Below are 19,358 nucleotides of genomic sequence, written 5' to 3'. Positions count from 1 at the left end.
GGATATTCAGTTTCCAACCCTGCTCACCCTGCAACCATGTCTCTGTAATTGCAAATATGTCGTATCCGTTTACATCTATTTGCGCTGTTAATTCATCTACCTTATTACAGATGCTTTGTGCATTCAGATACAATGCTTTTAACTGTCTTTTTAACATTATTAGACATCTTAACATTATTTTATACTATTTGTCTTATTGCTACTTTTTCTTACCTGGACCCTATTTGTTTGTATGCTCTGTCCCTTCCTGATATAATCTGGTTATCCTTACCACAATCACTTTCCTGCATTGCTTTCTTTTCTCTTTAGCATTCTAGATTTCTCTCTCCTGTGACCGTCCTTCCTCCCCTCCCCCTCCCCTTTTTTAAGTTTAAAGTCCTGTCTACCTCCCTAGTTAGTCGGTTTGCTAGAACTGTGGTCCCAGCATAGTTCAGGTGTAGTCTGTCCCCACAGAACAGCTCTCTTTCCTGAGTATTGGTGCCAGTGCCCCATGAATGTTGTACAATGTTGGTGTGAAGTGCTGATGGTTACAGAACTTTCAACAGTGATGTTACTGATGGAATCAAGTTAACCTGATCAGAGATAGATATTGAAGCAACCAATAGTTAACTATTTCCAGGGTTTTTGCTTCTGACTTCATCGCCTTGTATGAAGCAGAACTTCTTATCCCAGTCCTAAGTTTCCCCTTTTACTAGTTCTAAGTCCATGTCCACTTGTCTTAAATTCAACAGCAACAACTAGTATTGGTATAGCACCTTTCTTCCTATCCTTTTCTTGCTATTCCCTGGTGCCCAACACCCTCAAAAGTGCTCTGACGTTTGAGAGAGGAATGGTGTGCAACAGTGGTTTACTGGGTAGCTTGTTGGGCCTCAACACCTTCACCGAAACTACGAAAGCATGGGCCGACACTAAATATCCGTAAGATAAAGACCCTCCCTCCACCAACGTGACCCCGTCACACAGCACTGCCCCTGGTCATCAAAATCTATGGCGCAGCCTTGGACAACGTGGACCATTTTCCATATCTCGAGAGCCGACTATCAGCAAGGGCAGACATCGATGACGAGATCCAACACCGTCTCCAGTGTGCCAGCGCAGCCTTCGGTCGCCTGAAGAAGAGAGTGTTTGAAGACCAGGGCCTCAAATCTGCCACCAAGCTTATGGTCTACAGGGCAGTAGTGATACCTGCCCTCCTCATATTGTTCAGAGACGTGGACTATATACAGCAGGCATCTCAAAGCGCAGGAGAAGTACCACCAGCGTACCACCAGCTTGCCTCCGCAAGATCCTGCAAATCCACTGGGAGAATAGACGCACCAACATCGGTGTTCTCGCTCAAGCCAACATCCCTAGCATTGAAGCACTGACCACGCTCGACCAGCTCCGTTGGGCGGGCCACATCGTCCTCGTGCCCGACACTAGACTCCCTAAGCAAGCGCTCTACTCAGAAGTCCAACACGGCAGGTGAACCCCAGGTGGGCAGAGGAAACGTTTCAAGGTCACCCTCAAAGCCTCCCTGATAAAGTGCAACATCCCCACCGGCACCTGGGAATCCCTGGCTCAAGACCACCCGAAGTGGAGGAAGAGCGTCCGGGAGGGCGCTGAGCACCTCGAGTCTCGTCGCCGAGAACAAGCGCAGGCAGCGGAAGGAGCATGTGGCAAACCAGACTCCATACCCACCCCTTTCCTTCAACCACTATCTGTCCCACCTGTGACAGAGACTGTAATTCCTGTATTGGACTGTTCAGTCACCTGAGAACTCACTTTTGGAGTGGAAGCAAGTCTTCCTCGATTTCGAGGGACTGCTGATGATGATGTTGGGCCTGGAAGAAACACTCCTGCTCCTCCTGCCCACAAGCAGTGCTGCAAAGGCACTACCCTCATGGATTCAGCCTTCTCGCCTCCTTCCAACTGACAGGTTTCCTGAGGCCTGGGAAACCCGGCCACCTGTGGTTAAAAATGCAAAGACTGTTAAAATGAAGGCAGGCAGTCTCATTAAAATATTTAAATAACCAACCTGCTTCTTGCGAGCGGATTAGTCACCCGCCCCTTGTCTCGCCTCCATTAAATCTAAAAGTGGCCGTGTTTGAGGCGGGTTTGGTTCCTGCTCCAGATTTTTTTGCATTTTAAACTCTTGACACCAGCCATTTTTGGGAGTTGAGATTCCGCCCACCGTGTGGATAATATCCATTTTGACTTTGGCATTAAATTACCAATGGGATTGCAAACATAGGTGTATGTGTCCCTAATGGCAGGTTTGGAGTTCCTCCCTGTTATTACAGGAATCTGCTGTTTTTAGCACTTGAGCAACCGATTGGCAGCATGATTTCAGCACACTAACTTGCTTCCCTACAATGGATATGAGCAGCAGGGTGCCACCAAGGACCTGACCCTGACGCACAACTTTTTAAGTGATAAATATTTGTAATTGTTGAAGGGATAGAGAGTAAAAGGGTATTTAAGTGGAAATGGCCTGTTGGCTACACTTTCCCTCCCATTTAAGTCACTTAGTACATCTTGTAGGTCGACTGGAGGAGTGAGGTGTAACCCTTTATAATCATACCATCACATTCTAGAGTAATTTATATACAGTGTCAGCTGTGGCTCAGTAGCACTCTCCTCAAAGGCAGAAGGTTGTGGGTTCAAGTCCCACTCCAGAGACTTGAGCATAACAAAATCTTGGCTGACACTCCAGTGCAATGCTGAGGGAGTGCTTTGGGATGAGACTTTAAACTGAGGCACCGTCTGCCCCCTCAGGTGGACATAAAACATCCCACGGCACTATTTTGAAGAAGAGCAGGGGAGTTATCCCTGGTGTCCTGGCCAATATTTCTCCCTCAGTCAACATAACAAAATCAGATTATCTGGTCATTATCACATTGCTGTTTGTGGGAGTTTGCTGTGTGCAAATTGGCTGCTGTGTTTCCTACATTACAACAGTGACTACACTCCAAAAGAACTTCAAAGTAAAGTGCTTTGGGACATCCTGAGGTCAAGAGAGTCACTGTATAAATGCAAGTCTGTCTTTCTTTTTACTTGGGCCTGTGATGTCTTTTTAAAAACAAGCCTGACCACCTGCCTCGGCTGTTGTTTTTCTCTTGGCTATCTGGCCCCATAGTCTGAGGTGCCATTAATGTGGCATTGCTACAGTCTGACCTTTGCCTTGTGCTGTGTTGTGGGGAGCCCAACAACTTTCTCCCTCATGCAATTATCTAACTTGCCCTTGAATGCATCTATGCTATTTGCCTCAACCACTCCCTGTGGTAGTGAGCTCCACTTTCTCGGTAAAGGAGTTGCTCCTGAATTCCTTATTGGATTTAGTAGTGACTATTAGGGGGCTCGACAAGGTGGATGCAGAGAGGATATTTCCACTCAGGGGAAACTAAAACTAGGGGACATAGTCTCAGAATAAGGGGCCACCCATTTAAAACTGAGATGAGGAGGAATTTCTTCTGAGGGTTGTAAATCTGTGGAATTCTCTGCCCCAGAGAGCTGTGGAGGCTGGGTCATTGAATATATTTAAGGCAGAGATAGACAGATTTTTGAGCGATAAGGGAGTTAAAGGGTTATGGGGAGCGGGCAGGGAAGTGGAGCCGAGTCCATGATCAGATCAGTCATGATATTAAATGGCGGAGCAGGCTCGAGGGGCCTACTCCTGCTATTTCTTATGTTCTTATCTTAAGTACTGGCTACTTCCATTTCTGAACTCAATCAGCCACTCTACTTTGTTTCCTGCTCTGCCACTCATTAGGCTACAGATAATGTTTAAAACCAAAGGGTGAGTTGTGGGTTTGGAATGGTTGTGAACTTGAGCAATTGTCTTTCTGGTTATTGGGGCCTTCCAGCAGCAGTAAATGAGCTGAGCTTGAGAGCTGTGGTAATTACATTTTAAGCAGCGAAATTGAGTCAGGTTTCCGAGGTTCTGATCAGCACATGTGTTTTCCTCATTGCAAATCCAATCCAACTCTAAACTCCAACTCAAAAATAAAAAAACAAATTATTATTTAAATGGGGAGAGATTACAAAATGCTGTGGTACAGAGGGATCTGGGGGTCATTGTACATGAAACACAGAGTTAGTATGCAGGTACAGCAAGTCAAATGGAATATTGGCCTTTATTGTACAGGGGATAGAGTATAAAAGCAGAGAAGTCCTGCTGCAACTGTACAGGGTATTGGTGAGACCAAACCTGGAGTACTGCGTACAGTTTTGGTCTCTTTATTTAAGGAAGGATATACTTGCATTGGAGGCAGTTCAGAGAAGGTTCACGAGGTTGATTCCTGAGATGAAGGGGTTGTCTTATGAAGAAAGTTTGAGTAGGTTGGGCCTGTACTCATTGGAGTTCAGAAGAATGAGAGGTGATCTTATTGAAACTTATAAGATAATGAGGAGGCTCGACAAGCTGGATGCAGAGAGGGTGTTTCCCCTTGTGGGGTATCTAGAACTAGAGGGCATAATCTTAGAATAAGGGGCCACCCATTTAAAACTGATGAGAAATTTATTTTCTCAGAGTTGCGGATTTATGGAATTCTCTACCTTCGTGAGCTGTGGAGGCTGGGTCGTTGAATATATTTAAGGTGGAGATAGACAGATTTTTGAACGATAAGGGAGTCGAGGGTTATGGGGAGCAGGCAGGGAAGTGGAGCTGAGTCTGTGATCAGATCAGCCATGATCTTATTGAATGGCAGAGCAGGTTCAAGGGCCCAGATGGCCTACTCCTGTTCCTAGTTCTTATGTAACTCCAATCACACCCATAAAGAAGCCTTTGATTTGTGCAGAGGTTATAAAACTCAGTCAAGAATGTTTTTGATTTCTGATGTTGGTCTTCAGTTTCACTAAACTGTTGGATTGTGCTTTTTTTCTTCCAACAAATTTTCCTTGAGCTTGTTGGTTAGTGCTGTAAGCACTGGCTTGTCAGTCAGGGTGACTGCAGTTCTGTGAGTGCTACAGCCAAGCAACTTGGGATCCACCGGGTCACTAGGCCCTCATCTTCCATAGGCGGTCTTTGAGGGGCTTGTTTTGGGGTTAGCATAACAGGTGTTAGATTGGGTACACTGCTTGTAAAGATCTTTCCCTTGTTTTACTCCCGAGTATTTCTCATCGCTGCCTAAGTTTGAACAATCTATAGATTGGTTGCTATGATCTGAATGGGCTGTAATTTTACCTGCCAATGGCCAAGCTTCCTTTGCCCTTCTCTGTGCTGCTTGGAAGTGTTCTGTGATAGTTTAAATTCAGCAACAATGAGCTGACTTGAACGTGGTAGATGGTGCGAGGCATTGAAGGGTCAGGAGATGAGTCACTTGTCCGTGTACCCAGACTCTGCCATGCTCTTGTAGCCAGTGTGCTGATTCAGCCGGCCCAGCCAAGTGGTAACTCCAAAACTTTGATGGTGGTAGACTTGGCGATGGTTATGTTGGAGGGCATGGAGAAATGGCTGGTCTTCCATCTGAGATGATCATTAGTCGCCACTTAAGTGGCACAAATGCTGTCAGTCGTTTGTCAGCCCAATTCTGGATGGTGCCCAGGTCCCACTCCTGTGGGCCAATTCATTAGCGGAGGAGTTGAGTGGAGCTGAACACTGGAATCGTCGGTGAACAGCTCCACTCCTATCCTTACAGATTCAAAATTTGTGTCGTGTTTAAATGGTGCCATTGCAAACCACCATTAAACTGCAATGGCATGCACATTATGCAATTTAAAATAAAACCTTTAACTTTTGAAAATGGGGCTGTTTCAGTTTACAGTCTTAATTGCATTTCTTGAGCTCATTCCCCTTAATGATCACCATCTTTCATGGACTCTTGCTTGAAACGGGCTCCTTTTTTTTACTTCCCTTTTTTTTTAAGCCTTCAAATATTTTCTTCACATTGGACGATGTGGTGAAAGTGGGTGACTTTGGGCTAGTGACTGCAATGGACCAGGAGGAAGAGGAGGGATCCATACTCACACCGATGCCCGTCTACGCGAGACACACGGGGCAAGTGGGCACGAAACTCTACATGAGCCCAGAGCAGGTGAGTGAAGTAATTCAGAATATTTTGCAGTAAGCTTGGTAAATACTGCAGTTGCATAAGTGTGGATATATAACATATATTGAAAAATGTAATCTCTGTGTGTCTGTCTTGCAGATATCTGGAAATACTTACTCCCACAAAGTGGATATCTTTTCTTTGGGCCTGATCCTATTTGAATTGTTGTATCCCTTCAGCACACAGATGGAGAGAGTCCGGGTAAGCAGTACTGTGGGCTGTGCAACTTGTATGTTCATCAATCCACAACCAGTGAACTAGGCAGTTTGGGATTAACTTGGTAGATTACCCAACAGGATAGACAGTAAATCACGGGTGTGGATGTATTCTGCAGGTCCATGTGTAGACTTCCATACAGTACATACAGCTCTAGCAGCTCTAGATGGCATGCTCTAAATAAGAGGATCGGGCCACCGGGGAAAGGTTGAGGGGTGACTCGTCTCAGAGTCAGAAGGTTGTGGGTTACAGTCCCACTCTAGGGACTTGAGCACATAAATCCAGGCTGACACCCGAGTGATGAGACGTTAAACCGAGGCCCCGTCTGCCCCCTCAAGTGGATGTAAAAGATCCCCTGGCACTATTTTGAAGAGCAGGGGAGTTATCCCACGTGTCCTGGTCAATATTTATCCCTCAAATCAACTTAACAAAAACAGATTATCTGGTCTTTATCACATTGCTGTTTGTGGGAGCTTGCTTGTGCAAATTGGCTGCCGCATTTCCCACATTACAACAGTGACTGCACGCCAAAAGTATTTAATTGGTTGCAAAGCGCTGTGAGATGTCCGGTGGTTGTAAAAGGCGCTATATAAATCCAAGACTTTTTAAGCCAAAAAGATGGATTTTGAGAAGCATTTTGAAAGGAGGAGGGAGGAGATGAGGGGCTTCCAGAGAGCAGACCAAAGGCTCTGCCTCCTGAGTGGGGCAAAGATGCTGGCTGACTTCTCAGCCCCGTCATCTCTTTCAGTCATTTACTTTGAAGCCACATTAGCTCTCTCTCTGTCGTGCGTGGCATTACTTAGCTCCGTGCACATCCAGGATCCAATCTAGGCCTTCGTGGCCTGCGCCGGTTGCACGAAGGTGTGTTGATCCACTGAACCATCCCTGAACTTCAGGGCTCGGTTCTAACGTTTGAATCACTCCTTTCCCTTTACAGACATTAACGGGAGTTCGGGATTTGAAGTTCCCCTCTTTATTTCTTGAAGAGTATCTCCAGGAGGTAAGTCATTGAGCATGAAATACTGTATGATAATTTTTAATTGTACCAGATGTCTGTTATTAATGTGTTCCCTTAAAAATGGCTGGGGGAGGTGGGTGGAAACCTAGTTTGAGTGGGAGTGGGCACCCTTGTGCTCCTGGAACTTGGTTTAATTCCAACACGGAGTGGTGGGATGAAAGTCCCTTTGCCAACTATAGTCGCTTGGCACGTGGCCCTTTCTTCAACAATGACTTGCATTTATATAGCGCCTTTAACGTAACACATCCCAAGGCGCTTCACAGCCTCATTACCAGACAACATTTGACACGAGCCACATGAGTTAGTCAGAATAGGTGACCAAAAGCTTGATCAAAGAGGTAAGTTCTTAAGGAGTGTCTTGAAGAAGGAATTAGGTGCTGTTGGAGGTGGAACTTAGGCAATCTTGGTGATGGAGCGGATATGGTCGGTAGATTATCTTGGGGTCAGATATGCAACCAAGGTTGCCTCCGGCAGTTGCCCGAGAACGGGATGGAGTCTGTGGCTAGGGAATGGAGTTTGTGATGGGGACCGAAGATGATAGTTTCAGTCTCACCAATACTTAGTTGGAGGAAATTTCTGCTCCTCCAGCACTGGATGTCAGACACGCAGCGTGCAAATCAGAGCCACGGGAAAGATGGGCACGGATTTGGAAGGCGACAACAGGTTCAGGGATTTTGTCTGGAATGCACTGCCTGAAGGGGTGGTGCACGCAGATGGAATAGTTACTTTTAAAGGGGAATTGGATCTCTACTTAAAAAGGAAAGGTCTGCAGGGCTATGGAGAAGAGAGCAGGGGACTGGGACTAATTGGTAGCTCATTTAAAGAGTACAGGAACGATGGGCCAAATGCCGCCCTCCTGGCTGCATGATTCTACAGCTGTGTTGCTTAGAATTCTGTGCTGGGGCCCCAGCTGTTTACATTGTACATTAATGATTTAGACGAGGGGATTAAATTTGCGGATGACACTAAGTTGGATGGCAGTGTGAGCTGCGAGGAGGATGCTATGAGGCTGCAGAGTGACTTGGATAGGTTAGGTGAGTGGGCAAATGCATGGCAGATGAAGTATAATGTGGATAAATGTGAGGTTATCCACTTTGGTGGTTAAAAACAGAGAGACAGACTATTATCTGAATGGTGACAGATTAGGAAAAGGGGAGGTGCAATGGGACCTGGGTGTCATGGTACATCAATCATTGAAGGTTGGCATGCAGGTACAGCAGGCGGCTAAGAAAGCAAATGACATGTTGGCCTTCATAGCAAGGGGATTTGAGTACAGGGGCAGGGAGGTATTACTACAGTTGTACAGGGCCTTGGTGAGGCCACACCTGGAGTATTGTGTACAGTTTTGGTCTCCTAACTTGAGGAAGGACGTTCTTGCTATTGAGGGAGTGCAGCGAAGGTTCACCAGACTGATTCCCGGGATGGCGGGACTGACATATTAAAGACTGGATCAACTGGGCTTGTATTCACTGGAGTTCAGAAGAATGAGAGGGGATCTCATAGAAACATTTAAAATTCTGAAGGGTTTAGACAGGGTAGATGCAGGAAGAATGTTCCCAATGTTGGGAAAGTCCAGAACCAGGGGTCACCGTCTAAGGATCAGGGGTAAGCCATTTAGGACCGAGATGAGGAGAAACTTGTTCACCCAGAGAGTGGTGAACCTGTGGAATTCTCTACCACGGAAAGTTGTTGAGGCCAATTCACTAAATATATGTAAGAAGGAATTAGATGTAGTCTTACTACTAGGGGGATCAAGGGGTATGTCGAGAAAGCAGGAATGGGGTACTGAGGTTACATATTCAGCCATGAACTCATTGAATGGCGGTGCAGGCTCGAAGGGCCGAATGGCCTACTCCTGCACTTATTTTCTATGTTTCTATGAATTCAATCGCCATTATGAAATACGAATATTCATCCAGCACAGATGGCTGCTTTGCATCTGACAGAAACTTAAATGTGAAACGTGTTTCGCCTGTAAGAATGAAACCTTTGCAGCTAAACACCTTCCACTGTGCTCGCCATCTGTCAACCCACTCATTTATTTACGCCGCTCATGTGGTCCAATATTGAAACCTTAAGTTTCTGACCAGAGGTTCCCTAACTTACCTCTCCCTCTGTCAAAAAGTTCCTCAAGACCCTGCAGCCAGCCCCAGTCTACAGATCTGCTAAATTAGCATCAATAATGCTCAGAAGTTAACGGGCCCAGCAACTGCAAGAATTGCATATTCCCAACTCTGGGCTCATAAGGGATGGTAACTCCCCATGTGGCCAGCTGATCAATATTTAAAAGAACATTTTCTCATCGTTGAGCACTAAATTTATTCTGTCCGATGCATCGTTCAACTGCTTGCGTTATCAACCCAATATGTAGTCCAGCAATGCCTTGATTTTTAAAATTCTCTTCCTTGTGTACAGATTCCTCCATGGGCCTTGCCCTTCCCCATCTCTTGTGACCTCCTACAACCCTCAGATATCTGCACTCCTCCAATTCTGGCCTTTTGCACATCCCTAATTTTAATTGCTCCAGCATGGGTGGCCGTGCCTTCAGCTGCCTCGGCCCTAAGCTCTGGACTTCCCTCCCTCAACCTCTTGGCCTTTCTGCACCTCTCTCCTCCTTCAAGATGCTGTTTAAAACTAATCTCTGACCAAGCTTTTGGTCATCTATCCTAATATTTCCTTGTGTGGCTCGGTGTCATATTTTGTCTTGTACTCCTGCGAAGCACCCCGAGACGATTTACCATGTTAAAGGCGCTATATAAATGAAAGTTGTTAACCGCTCATTGAGTAAAAACATTTCTCCTCATCACCCCCTGGTTTTTTATGCCAATTGCTTTAAATGTGTGTCCTCTGGTTACCGACCCTCCTGCCAGTAGAAACAGTTCCTCTATCTACTCTGATCAAAACCCCTCATAATATTGAACACCTCTCTTAAATTTACCCTTAATTTCTCTGCTCTCAGGAGAACAACCCCAGCTGACCCAATGTCGCCAGATAACTGAAACCCCTCATCCCATTCTGGTAAATCTCCTCTGTACCCTCTCCAAGGTCTTGACATCCTTCCTAAGGTACAGTGCCCAGAATTGGGGACACTACTCCAGCTGAGGTCGAACCAGCGATTTTCGAAAATGTATATAACGCGTGTCGGGCGAAACTAACGAGCCTCCGTAGAAATTAACATTGAATTTTTTGAACCCCTTCCCGGTGCAGCATGAAATGGTACAGCAAATGCTTTCTCCCGAGCCCGCCGAGCGCCCCGAGGCCATGGACATTGTCAACAACCCACTCTTCGAGAGCTTCGACATTGCCGAAACGCAGCTACTGAGGCAGAGGACGCGGACACTCAGTTCCAACGGAGTTAAGACTTTGCGGGCATCGGTCTCCTAACAGCGGTTCTTATTCTCGAATATCTTCCGTTCCCTTTGCTGACGCGCAGTCAGCATTTGCGAATTTTTACCAAGCCACGTTCTTTGTTTTCAACACACAAAGTTGCCAAAAGTTTAAAGGTCAAGTGACGGTCAAGAGCGCTCACCATTTTACACTGTGCGTCCGAACTGAAATCCCAAACGTTTGTAAAGACGTGTCCATTTGAAAGGCTGCGTATCTGAAGCGACTGGGGTGCTGATCGGAGGCTCGATTCGTCTCGAGTACACTGCAGTCGCACAGGCTCCAGTTAATTCTCCACCGATTCCATTGCGCACACTGTGGATTCCCTGTTGTGTGTCAGATCAGATGCATGCATTTCAAGGCAAGGCGAGAGCTGGAACTTTCACTCGGCATGCAGCTCTAAATCGCTGAGCAGGCTGGGTTCCTGCTTACGGTACTCCCGACTTGGTTGCATCCACGTGTCAAAGCACACTTATCCAACTTGCTGTTGCAACCCCGGACTCTGGGGAAACTGATGCGGCGATGCCACTTGTGAATTCCAGTCGGGATTTGAAACGACGCCCCCACTCCCCACCTCATCCACCCGTTTGATGGGAGTTTGCTCGGTTGGATGTCGCGAATCATGGAGTTAGAATGCCTTTGTGTTGCTGTGAAGGCACAAGTAATGGTATAGATATAGCAAATGTTCATTGGGCTTCAGCTACACTGGTTAAGAGGAGCTAATGGATTTTCAAATAATCTTTGCCTTGCTGTGCAAGTTTTACAGTGAGAGCAATTTTCGCATTCTTAATCATGAAAAATACATGTCTTCTCATTTGGCATTTTATTAACGTTACTGCATGGGCTGATGGTACTTCAGTTCCTGTCACACAAGTTCCTCAAGTTTCTGGCCAATTAAAAATAGATAAATGTACAAAAATTGCCCAAGCGTCTCCAGCTATCCAACGGCTAGATAGGTGACAGCCCCTGGTCTGTGAACCGCTAAATGTAAAGGCCAAAAGATCCCAGGCTCCATTCAGTTGGCTGTTCTTAATTGATGTGCCACTGTTTCACCTTTGCACCTTTGGGCCTCTCAGAGGCACAATCTCTGGCAGGATTCCTGCTCCTGTTTGATTGGAAGGCTTATCCTGTATAAACAAAGAGCCTCTGAACACATTCACTGTCTGGGCTGACGTAACGAGCAGACACTGGGGCTGGCACTGGATGGTATATCCCATCAGGGTGGAGTGTAAAAAATAAATGACTTCCTCTTGTCATATTGACGAGGTTGATTTTGAGCACATGGTTGCAGTTGAATACTTAAAACCAGATTTTTTTTTTTTTGTAAGTGGTCTAAATTTTTTTTTCCAGTCTGTGGACCTAACCCCAAGCAGGAACTGGTGAACAGAATCCTTATTGTAATAAATCGTCTGTCCAATTTAATTTTTTCTGCAAGATCTTATCTGGCTGTTGTATCATTTTGTGCATAGTTAAAATGACGACAGAATTGTATTTTATTCCATCCAAAGGATACCAGTGCGTATTGGATGCTGGTCACTTCTTTACATCAACATCTATAGGATACGAGTGTATATTGGGTGCTGGACAATTCTATACATCAACATGTAGAGGATACCGGTGTGTGTTAGCTATCAATCTGGCTAATAAAGGTGACTCTTAATTTATGCTCAACACATTCAGCCTGAGAAACAACTGTAACCTTCTGGACTGTCATCACTCAGAATACCCACCCCATCTTACTTGGAAGTGCCATAAGCCAACACGGGCTGTACCACCCCCTCGATGATTATACAGAAACGTCACTGTACTAAATTATGATTTGGGCTATGAAAATGTAGTGGGACGGAGCACAAATGGAATTGTAGAAGTGGGGCAGGAATTAGCATTTGCACAGATCGTTATGGGGGTGAACGGCCTCCAGGACTGGGGTGTCTTTATTGCCGCTGCTCTTTCCGTGCTGTGGTAGAAGTCTCTTGCCGGGGGACTGTCAACTTTCAAAGTCAAACCTGACATAAAGTACAAAGTAAGCTTCAAACCGCAACACACACAGCTGGAAATACACAGCGGGCCCATCAGCATCCAGAGAGACAAGGTATATTAACATTATAGGAATAACCCTTCAGAACAAAAGTGAAAGATGAGCAGGCATCTTGATAGAATTGGGGAAATGGGAAGGGGGAGTAAATAACAAAATAAAATTATAGATGCTGCAATCGGAGAGAAGGTTAATGGGCCGAATGGCCTGTAATCTGCTTAAAAGGAAAGCAGAACATTGTTTATAAAAGATCATTAGTGAGGCAATGTATAGACATTGAATGAACAAAAAAATGCTCAACTAACTAATAGTGAATCTATCTAAGGAAAAGGCGTGGAATTGGGGACAAAGAGTCTGCAGATGCAGGTCTCAAATGCTGGCTAAAGTTTTGCAAGGAGAAAGAAAAATGAAATGCCAAGCATGCAGACTTTTTTTTTGCCAGAACTGAGTTCTCACAGAAGGGTCTATACCTGGCACACTAATCTTGCTTCTCCACCCAAGAGAGTGACAGCACCCCACCCTCTCTCTCCCATCTTCCCTCCCTCCCTCCACCACCTAACCAGCAAGAGTTTCTGAACATTGCTGGAGGCCAAAGATCTACAGACTGAATTCTGAGCGGGAATAGGGGGAGGAGTTAATGTGCTAAGCCAGAGAGCTCAGGGTCACACTTACAGACAGTGGAAGTGTTCAACAAAGCAAGCACATAATCTGTGTAAAGGGTGTGTACTGTAATCATCATCATAGGCGATCCCTCGAATGAGATGACTTGCTTCCACACCAAAAGGGACGAGTTCACAGATGTTTCAATGAAGGACCCGATATTCCAGTCCTGAACTCCAGGGGTGGAAGATGCCTGTGTGTGGATTTCTTTAACGTGTGGCGACCATTGCACATCAACCACCACATAGGCTTGACAGAGCTAGGCTTTTATCCAGTGGCAAGGGTTAACCAGAATATATCCCTATTATACTGTAGCGGCTGCTTGCTATACATTTCCAGCATTTAATTTTTTAATTTTTATTGTACCATGTGTTCCTCAATTTTTTTTCTCTGTTTTTCTTTTGTTTCTTGCCCTGGTTATTTTCTAATCAAAATCAGTAGCATACTTGCCTTGCATGAATATTGTATTAATATTGATTTGTGAGCTGAGATTAACTGCACCGTTACCATCCAGTATAAAACATAATATGCAATTGTATTTCAATATAGTTTCTGACCTCTGGTTAAACGACTGCATTTAATCGACCAAAGCTGCCATCTTACATTGACCTTGCTTTTCAGATCATGCAAAAACGTAGCAAATGTCAGTCGTGGACTTGCCCTAGATTGGATTGGACCTGAAGTAGCCTTTCAAAGATCTGTTCTGCAGGATTGCCTTACCAAGGTGATGGAACAGGTGGAAAAATCCCTTGCTATTCCTAGCTGGTAAATATAACCGCATTGGTGGCCATTTGTACTGTATGGGGAGGATGCGGATAAGCAACTGAACTGAATGGTGAGGCTTCCGAAAGGAGTCTTGTAACTGAAGTTACATACCTTGTATAGCACACACAGCCATCTATTGCTGTGCAGCACCACCTGGACCACAGTCCTTCCCTTGTGTATGTGGACACGTCACATTTGAAAGTGCACACTACTCATACAATTCAAATGTATGAATCAATTTTCTTTCATACCCAAGTGACTGGATCTTTATAAATGCACTTTTACTCGTGAAATTTACTGTGTATGCTGTGTTTCAAACCGTACAATTGCGAGCTTGCCCATTGAGAACATTTATTTTAAAAGTACCTATGTGCTATGCTGTCAGTTTAATAAAGCCTCTCCTGATGAAATACGCCTCCGCTTGCACCCACGGGTGCTCTGATGAGCTAAGGGCACAGTCAAGAGGTGCTCTTCATGACCTGAAGGCATTACAGCTGGGACAAGGTGGTGTGAGCAGTACCAAGCTGGTATCAACTTTACCTGGTTGCGGGGCCCTTCATATTCGTGTTCAGTCCAGTGTGGGAGGGTTCACCTCCACTGTTAAGGTTGCATGGGCCTGGGGTTGCCATCAGAGTAACTCCTGGTGGAAGCGGAGAACTAAAATGTTTGGAGGGGGACATTACGAAACTCCTGCACGACAGGTGTACAGACTGATGGAGTTGGGAGGTGCTTTTTATTCCGAAAGTATCCTTCTTTTTGCTTCTTTAAATCACTTGACCTTTTTAAGATGCCCAGTCCCTGTTTGTAAGCTGGGTGTATCTAAAGCATATTTGGTAGAAATTATAATGTGCTCTTTTTTTCTTTTAAAGTGGAATCAGTATGTGACTCTATCAATACTCTTTGTATACAACAAGGTTTTATAAATGAGTTGCCCCAAGGATGTTGTTTATCTGTTGGAAACGATCGTATTACTGTGCGGAGTGCTCCTGTGTATGGGAGTCATGATGCCTCATTCTGCTAGTGTGTACATTAAGCTTCTGCTATTTCAAAAAAAAAAGCGGCTTTTTCTTAAATCAAAAAGAACGAATTAATATTCAGAGTAATTATGTATAGAATTCATTCAGGATTGTGCAGTAACTTTTTACATTTGAAATCTATTATGATGGAAGGTTTCTGGGTAGATCTGACAGCAGAGGATTTTAGATTTTTTTTGTCACAGTGTAAAGCTGTATATTATTAATCTTCATTATCAATCCATTTGGGTTGGTGGCATTGGGAATGCACTCCTTACAATAATTTGTGCATTGCGACATTGTGACTTCATACAAGTCTAAAAGATTCAATAAACTATTGAATTGTGCCGGTTGTCTATTTTTCTTCTTCACTCAATGCAAATTGATTTGTGAATGTAATACACTCTGCCACATGTCTCTATTTGGAATGGTTACCAAGCAATACATACCAGGAATGGCCCAGGTTCCCTGTTCACTAGCTGGGAGCTCTATAATTGGGGAGCTGCAGCCTGGTGTGATTGGCAGTGCCCTCTCACTTCTGAATCATAGGGTCAGGGGTTAAAGCCCCACTCCAGACTGGAAGAATGCTGCATCGTTGGAATGCCATTATTGGATGAGATGTTGAACCAAGACCCTGTCCATCTATTCAGGTATACGATTTCACGCTGTGTCTTGGCAAACATTCATCCCTCGACCAGACCACCAATTCATCTCATTGCTGTTCATGGGATTTTTGCACATTTGTTGTTTGACTACACTTCAAAAGTAATTCTGGCTGTGATGTGCTTTGGGACATTGAGGTTGTGAAAGGTGCTTGTATATAAATGCGAGTTGTTTCACCCCAAGGCCCCCAAGCTCTGGAATTCCCTGCCTAAACCTTTCTCTGTCTCTCAATCTCCAAGAGGTTCCTTCAAACCTACCTCTTTGACCAAGCTTTTGTGCACATACACTAATTTCTACTTATGTGGCTCGGTGTCAACTTTTTATCGCATAATACTCCTGTGAAGCGCCTTGGGATATTTCACTACGTTAAAGGTGCTTTTCTAAATACAAGTTGTTGTCTGTTCGCCCCATTATAAATTCCAGTACATTTTGTGTTTAAAACTGCTGTTTGCTGTCACAATTGTAATTGCACCCTCTGGCCACTGGGTGGGTGTGTGGACCAAATCTCTGAACGGTTTCTGCCATCTCTTTTTGGTAAGCTTCCAGCAGGTAAGTATTAGCCTTTATATTAAATATTTTGTTTTTTTTAGTTTAAAAATTAAATGCCTACCCCTAGCCACCTCTCTTTACCTGATCACAGACCCCCTTTTGGGGCCCCTTCCGGCACTTCCTGATCTTTCAGCCCTCAAGCACCGTTTGACCTAGATACATGGCCCTATCTGCGGCTTTTGTCTTTTCTGGCAAAATGCTAAATTACCAAATCCTGGTCGTCTCCTCTCCCTTATTGAGTCCCTCTTGAAATAATGAAAGATTTGTATTTCTGTAACACATTTCTCGACCTCAGGACATCCCAAAGCGCTTTACAGCCAATGAAGTACTTGTGAAGTGTAGTCACTGTTGTAATGTCGGAAAAGCAGCAGATAATTTGCGCACAGCAAGCTCCCACAAACAGCAACGTGATAATGACCAGTGATGGTTGAGGGATAAATATTGACCATGGCACTGGGAATGAACTCTTGCACTTTTAGAGTAGTGTCATGGGATCTTTCATGTCCACCAGACCAAGCAGACAGGTCCCACGGTTTAACATTTTTTAGCGCCTTTCATGACCTCCTGACGTTCCAAAGTGCATTACAGCCAATTAATTAACTGAAGTGTAATCACTTGTTTTGTCGGAAACGTGGCAGCCAATTTGCGCACAGCAAGGTCCCACAAACAGCAACAGGATAATGACCAGGTAATCTGTTTTTAGTGATGTTGATTGAGGGATAAATATTGGCCCAGGCCACTGGGGATAACTCTTAATACAAAAGCAAAATATTTTGGATGTTGGAATCTGAAATAAAAACAGAAACTGCTGGAAATCTCAGCAGGTCAAGCAGCATCTCTGGAGAGAAACCGAGTTAACGTTTCAGGTCTGACCGGGGATAACTCCCCTGCTCCTCTTCAAAATAATGTCATTGAAACTTTTGCATCCGCCTCAGAGCGCAGACGGGGCCTCGGTTTAACGTCTCACCCGAGCGATGGCACATCCCACAGTACAGCACTCTCTCAGCACTACACTGGAGTGTCAGTCTAGATTTTCTGCTCAAGTCCCTGGATTGGAACTTGAACCCATAACACTCTTGAGTCAGAGGCGAGAGTGCTACCCACTGAGCCACAGCTGATGACTACTCTTAAATATCACCCACACTAAGCCTGCCTGTGCCCGTGTTGCCTTTGCCAGGCAACTGGCAAACTAGTTTCAAAGCACCTAAATGCTCCAGGTCAAAAGAGCAGGGTAGCGTGTGTTGAGCTGAGCGCGGCGACTTTTTTGAGCAGCATTCTGAATGAGTGCAGCTGTGGCTGGAGCAGATGGGAGTTGGGCCTGCGCTGGTTCGGTCAATTTAGTGCTACTGTGAATGTTTAAAAATGTATAGAGCCATTGAAGTTGACAACGTGGGAATTGTATAGGGACAGTATAAGCTAACAAAGAATTCATGGAGGAATAGCCATGACATCTCAGACTCGAGACTGCGAAATGTTACAACACTAACACTAATTGAAAGAAAACCCACAGCTTGCAGAAAAACCTCAAGGTCTTATTAAATCATGTTATTAACCTGAAACATTAACAGAAGGTCTTTGTTTAAAATCAGACCATACTTAGGTCAGCTTATGAGTGGACAAAGGGAAAGAGGGATCAAAAGGGATAGGCTGAACTAGGATGTCACTCTAGCCCTATCTTGTTATCTTTTGCCGAAAATGTATAACGGTCATCCCTTTACAGTGTAACGTCACCTTGTCCGTAGGAAGTGTGTACGCTCTATCAAGAGAGTAAACCTGTCTCATAAGGTTCCCGATCGGGATTTGCTTTTTAAATAAAAGCTTGCTTTGTTTAAAGCACAATCGGTATTCGACTCAGTGATTTCACTGAACCAGATTGAGGTAAAAGAATCCAGGAATCAACACTACAAGTGATTCAAAATAAGTTTACATGGCAAAATCACTAATAAGAAGCTGTAGCTAATGGCCAGGACATCAATGTCAGGACAGTTTGCAGCCATTCACTTGGGGTAAATTAATCAACAGCAACTACTTGCATTTATATATCGCCTTTAATGTAGTAAAATGTCAGGGATTGAAGGGGATTGACAGGGTAGTTGCTGAGAGCTTGTTTCCCCTGGCTGGAGTGTCTAGAACTAGGGGGCGCAGTTTCGGGATAACGGGTAGGCCCTTTAGGACTGAGATGAGGAGGAATTTCTTTACTTGGAGGGTTGTGAATCTTTGGTATTCTGAGATAGATAGTGTAATATATAGCTCCACCGAGTGGGCCACTGGTAATGCAGCCATTGCTGTAAATAATAAAAGGTCAGGTCACCTGGCAAGTTCCTGAGTTGAAGCCATCTTGTAAGTGTGTTGGTGATATCGTAGAGAATATAACTCAGATTTTTGGAGTCCAGGGAAATCCAGGCTTATGGGATAAGGCAGAAAAGTGGAGTTGAGGTGGATGATCAGCCATGATCTTATTGAATGGCTGTTGGGTGGCCCACATTGTTCGCATGCCTGACAAAAGACTCCCAAAGCATGTGCTCGACTCTGAACTCGTACACTGCAAGTGAGCAGCAGGTGGGCAGAGGCAACGTTTCAAGGACACCCTCAAAGCCTCCTTGATAAAATGCAACATCCCAACCGACACCTGGGAGTCCCTGGCCAAAGACCGCCCTAAGTGGAGGAAGAGCATCCGGGAGGGCGCTGAGCATCTCGAGTCTCATCGGCGAGAGCGTGCAGAAAACAAACGCAGGCAGCAGAAGGAGTGTGCGGCAAACCAGATTCTTCACCCACCCATTCCTTCAACGGCTGTCTATCCCACCTGTGACCGAGACTGTAATTCCAGTATTGGACTGTTCAGACACCTGAGAACTCACTTTTGAGTGGAAGCAAGTCTTCCTCGATTTCCTACGAAGATGAATGGCAGAGCAAGGTCGAATAGCCTACTCCTATTTCTTATATTCTTATATCCCAATGCGCTTCACGAGTATTAGAACATAAGAATTAGGAACAGGAGTAGGCCATCTAGCCCCTCGAGCCTGCTC

At 44.9% G+C, this 19,358-nt stretch overlaps 1 protein-coding gene across 5 annotated transcripts in view; it reads left to right on the top strand.

Moving 5' to 3' along the window:
• The window catches only part of eif2ak3 (eukaryotic translation initiation factor 2-alpha kinase 3), a 98,725-nt gene extending 83,258 nt beyond the window's left edge, over positions 1 to 15,467 (top strand). For 2 of the 5 annotated variants that reach the window (XM_070866816.1, XM_070866817.1), the window contains exons 14-17: positions 5,847 to 6,014; positions 6,129 to 6,230; positions 7,183 to 7,245; positions 10,471 to 15,467. In XM_070866816.1, coding sequence (XP_070722917.1) covers positions 5,847 to 6,014; positions 6,129 to 6,230; positions 7,183 to 7,245; positions 10,471 to 10,647 — 510 coding nt within the window. In that variant the 3' untranslated portion in view covers positions 10,648 to 15,467. The remainder of the gene's footprint in view (positions 1 to 5,846; positions 6,015 to 6,128; positions 6,231 to 7,182; positions 7,246 to 10,470) is intronic. The other 3 variants (XR_011588508.1, XR_011588506.1, XR_011588507.1) reach the window with 3 other exon arrangements.
• The last annotated feature ends 3,891 nt before the right edge of the window (positions 15,468 to 19,358 follow it).

The sequence above is a fragment of the Pristiophorus japonicus genome, chromosome 2, assembly GCF_044704955.1.
Source record: "Pristiophorus japonicus isolate sPriJap1 chromosome 2, sPriJap1.hap1, whole genome shotgun sequence".
NCBI classification, from domain to species: domain Eukaryota; kingdom Metazoa; phylum Chordata; class Chondrichthyes; family Pristiophoridae; genus Pristiophorus; species Pristiophorus japonicus.
The sequence above is the reverse complement of the archived record's forward strand: the minus strand, read 5'-3'. Positions and strand labels throughout refer to the sequence as shown.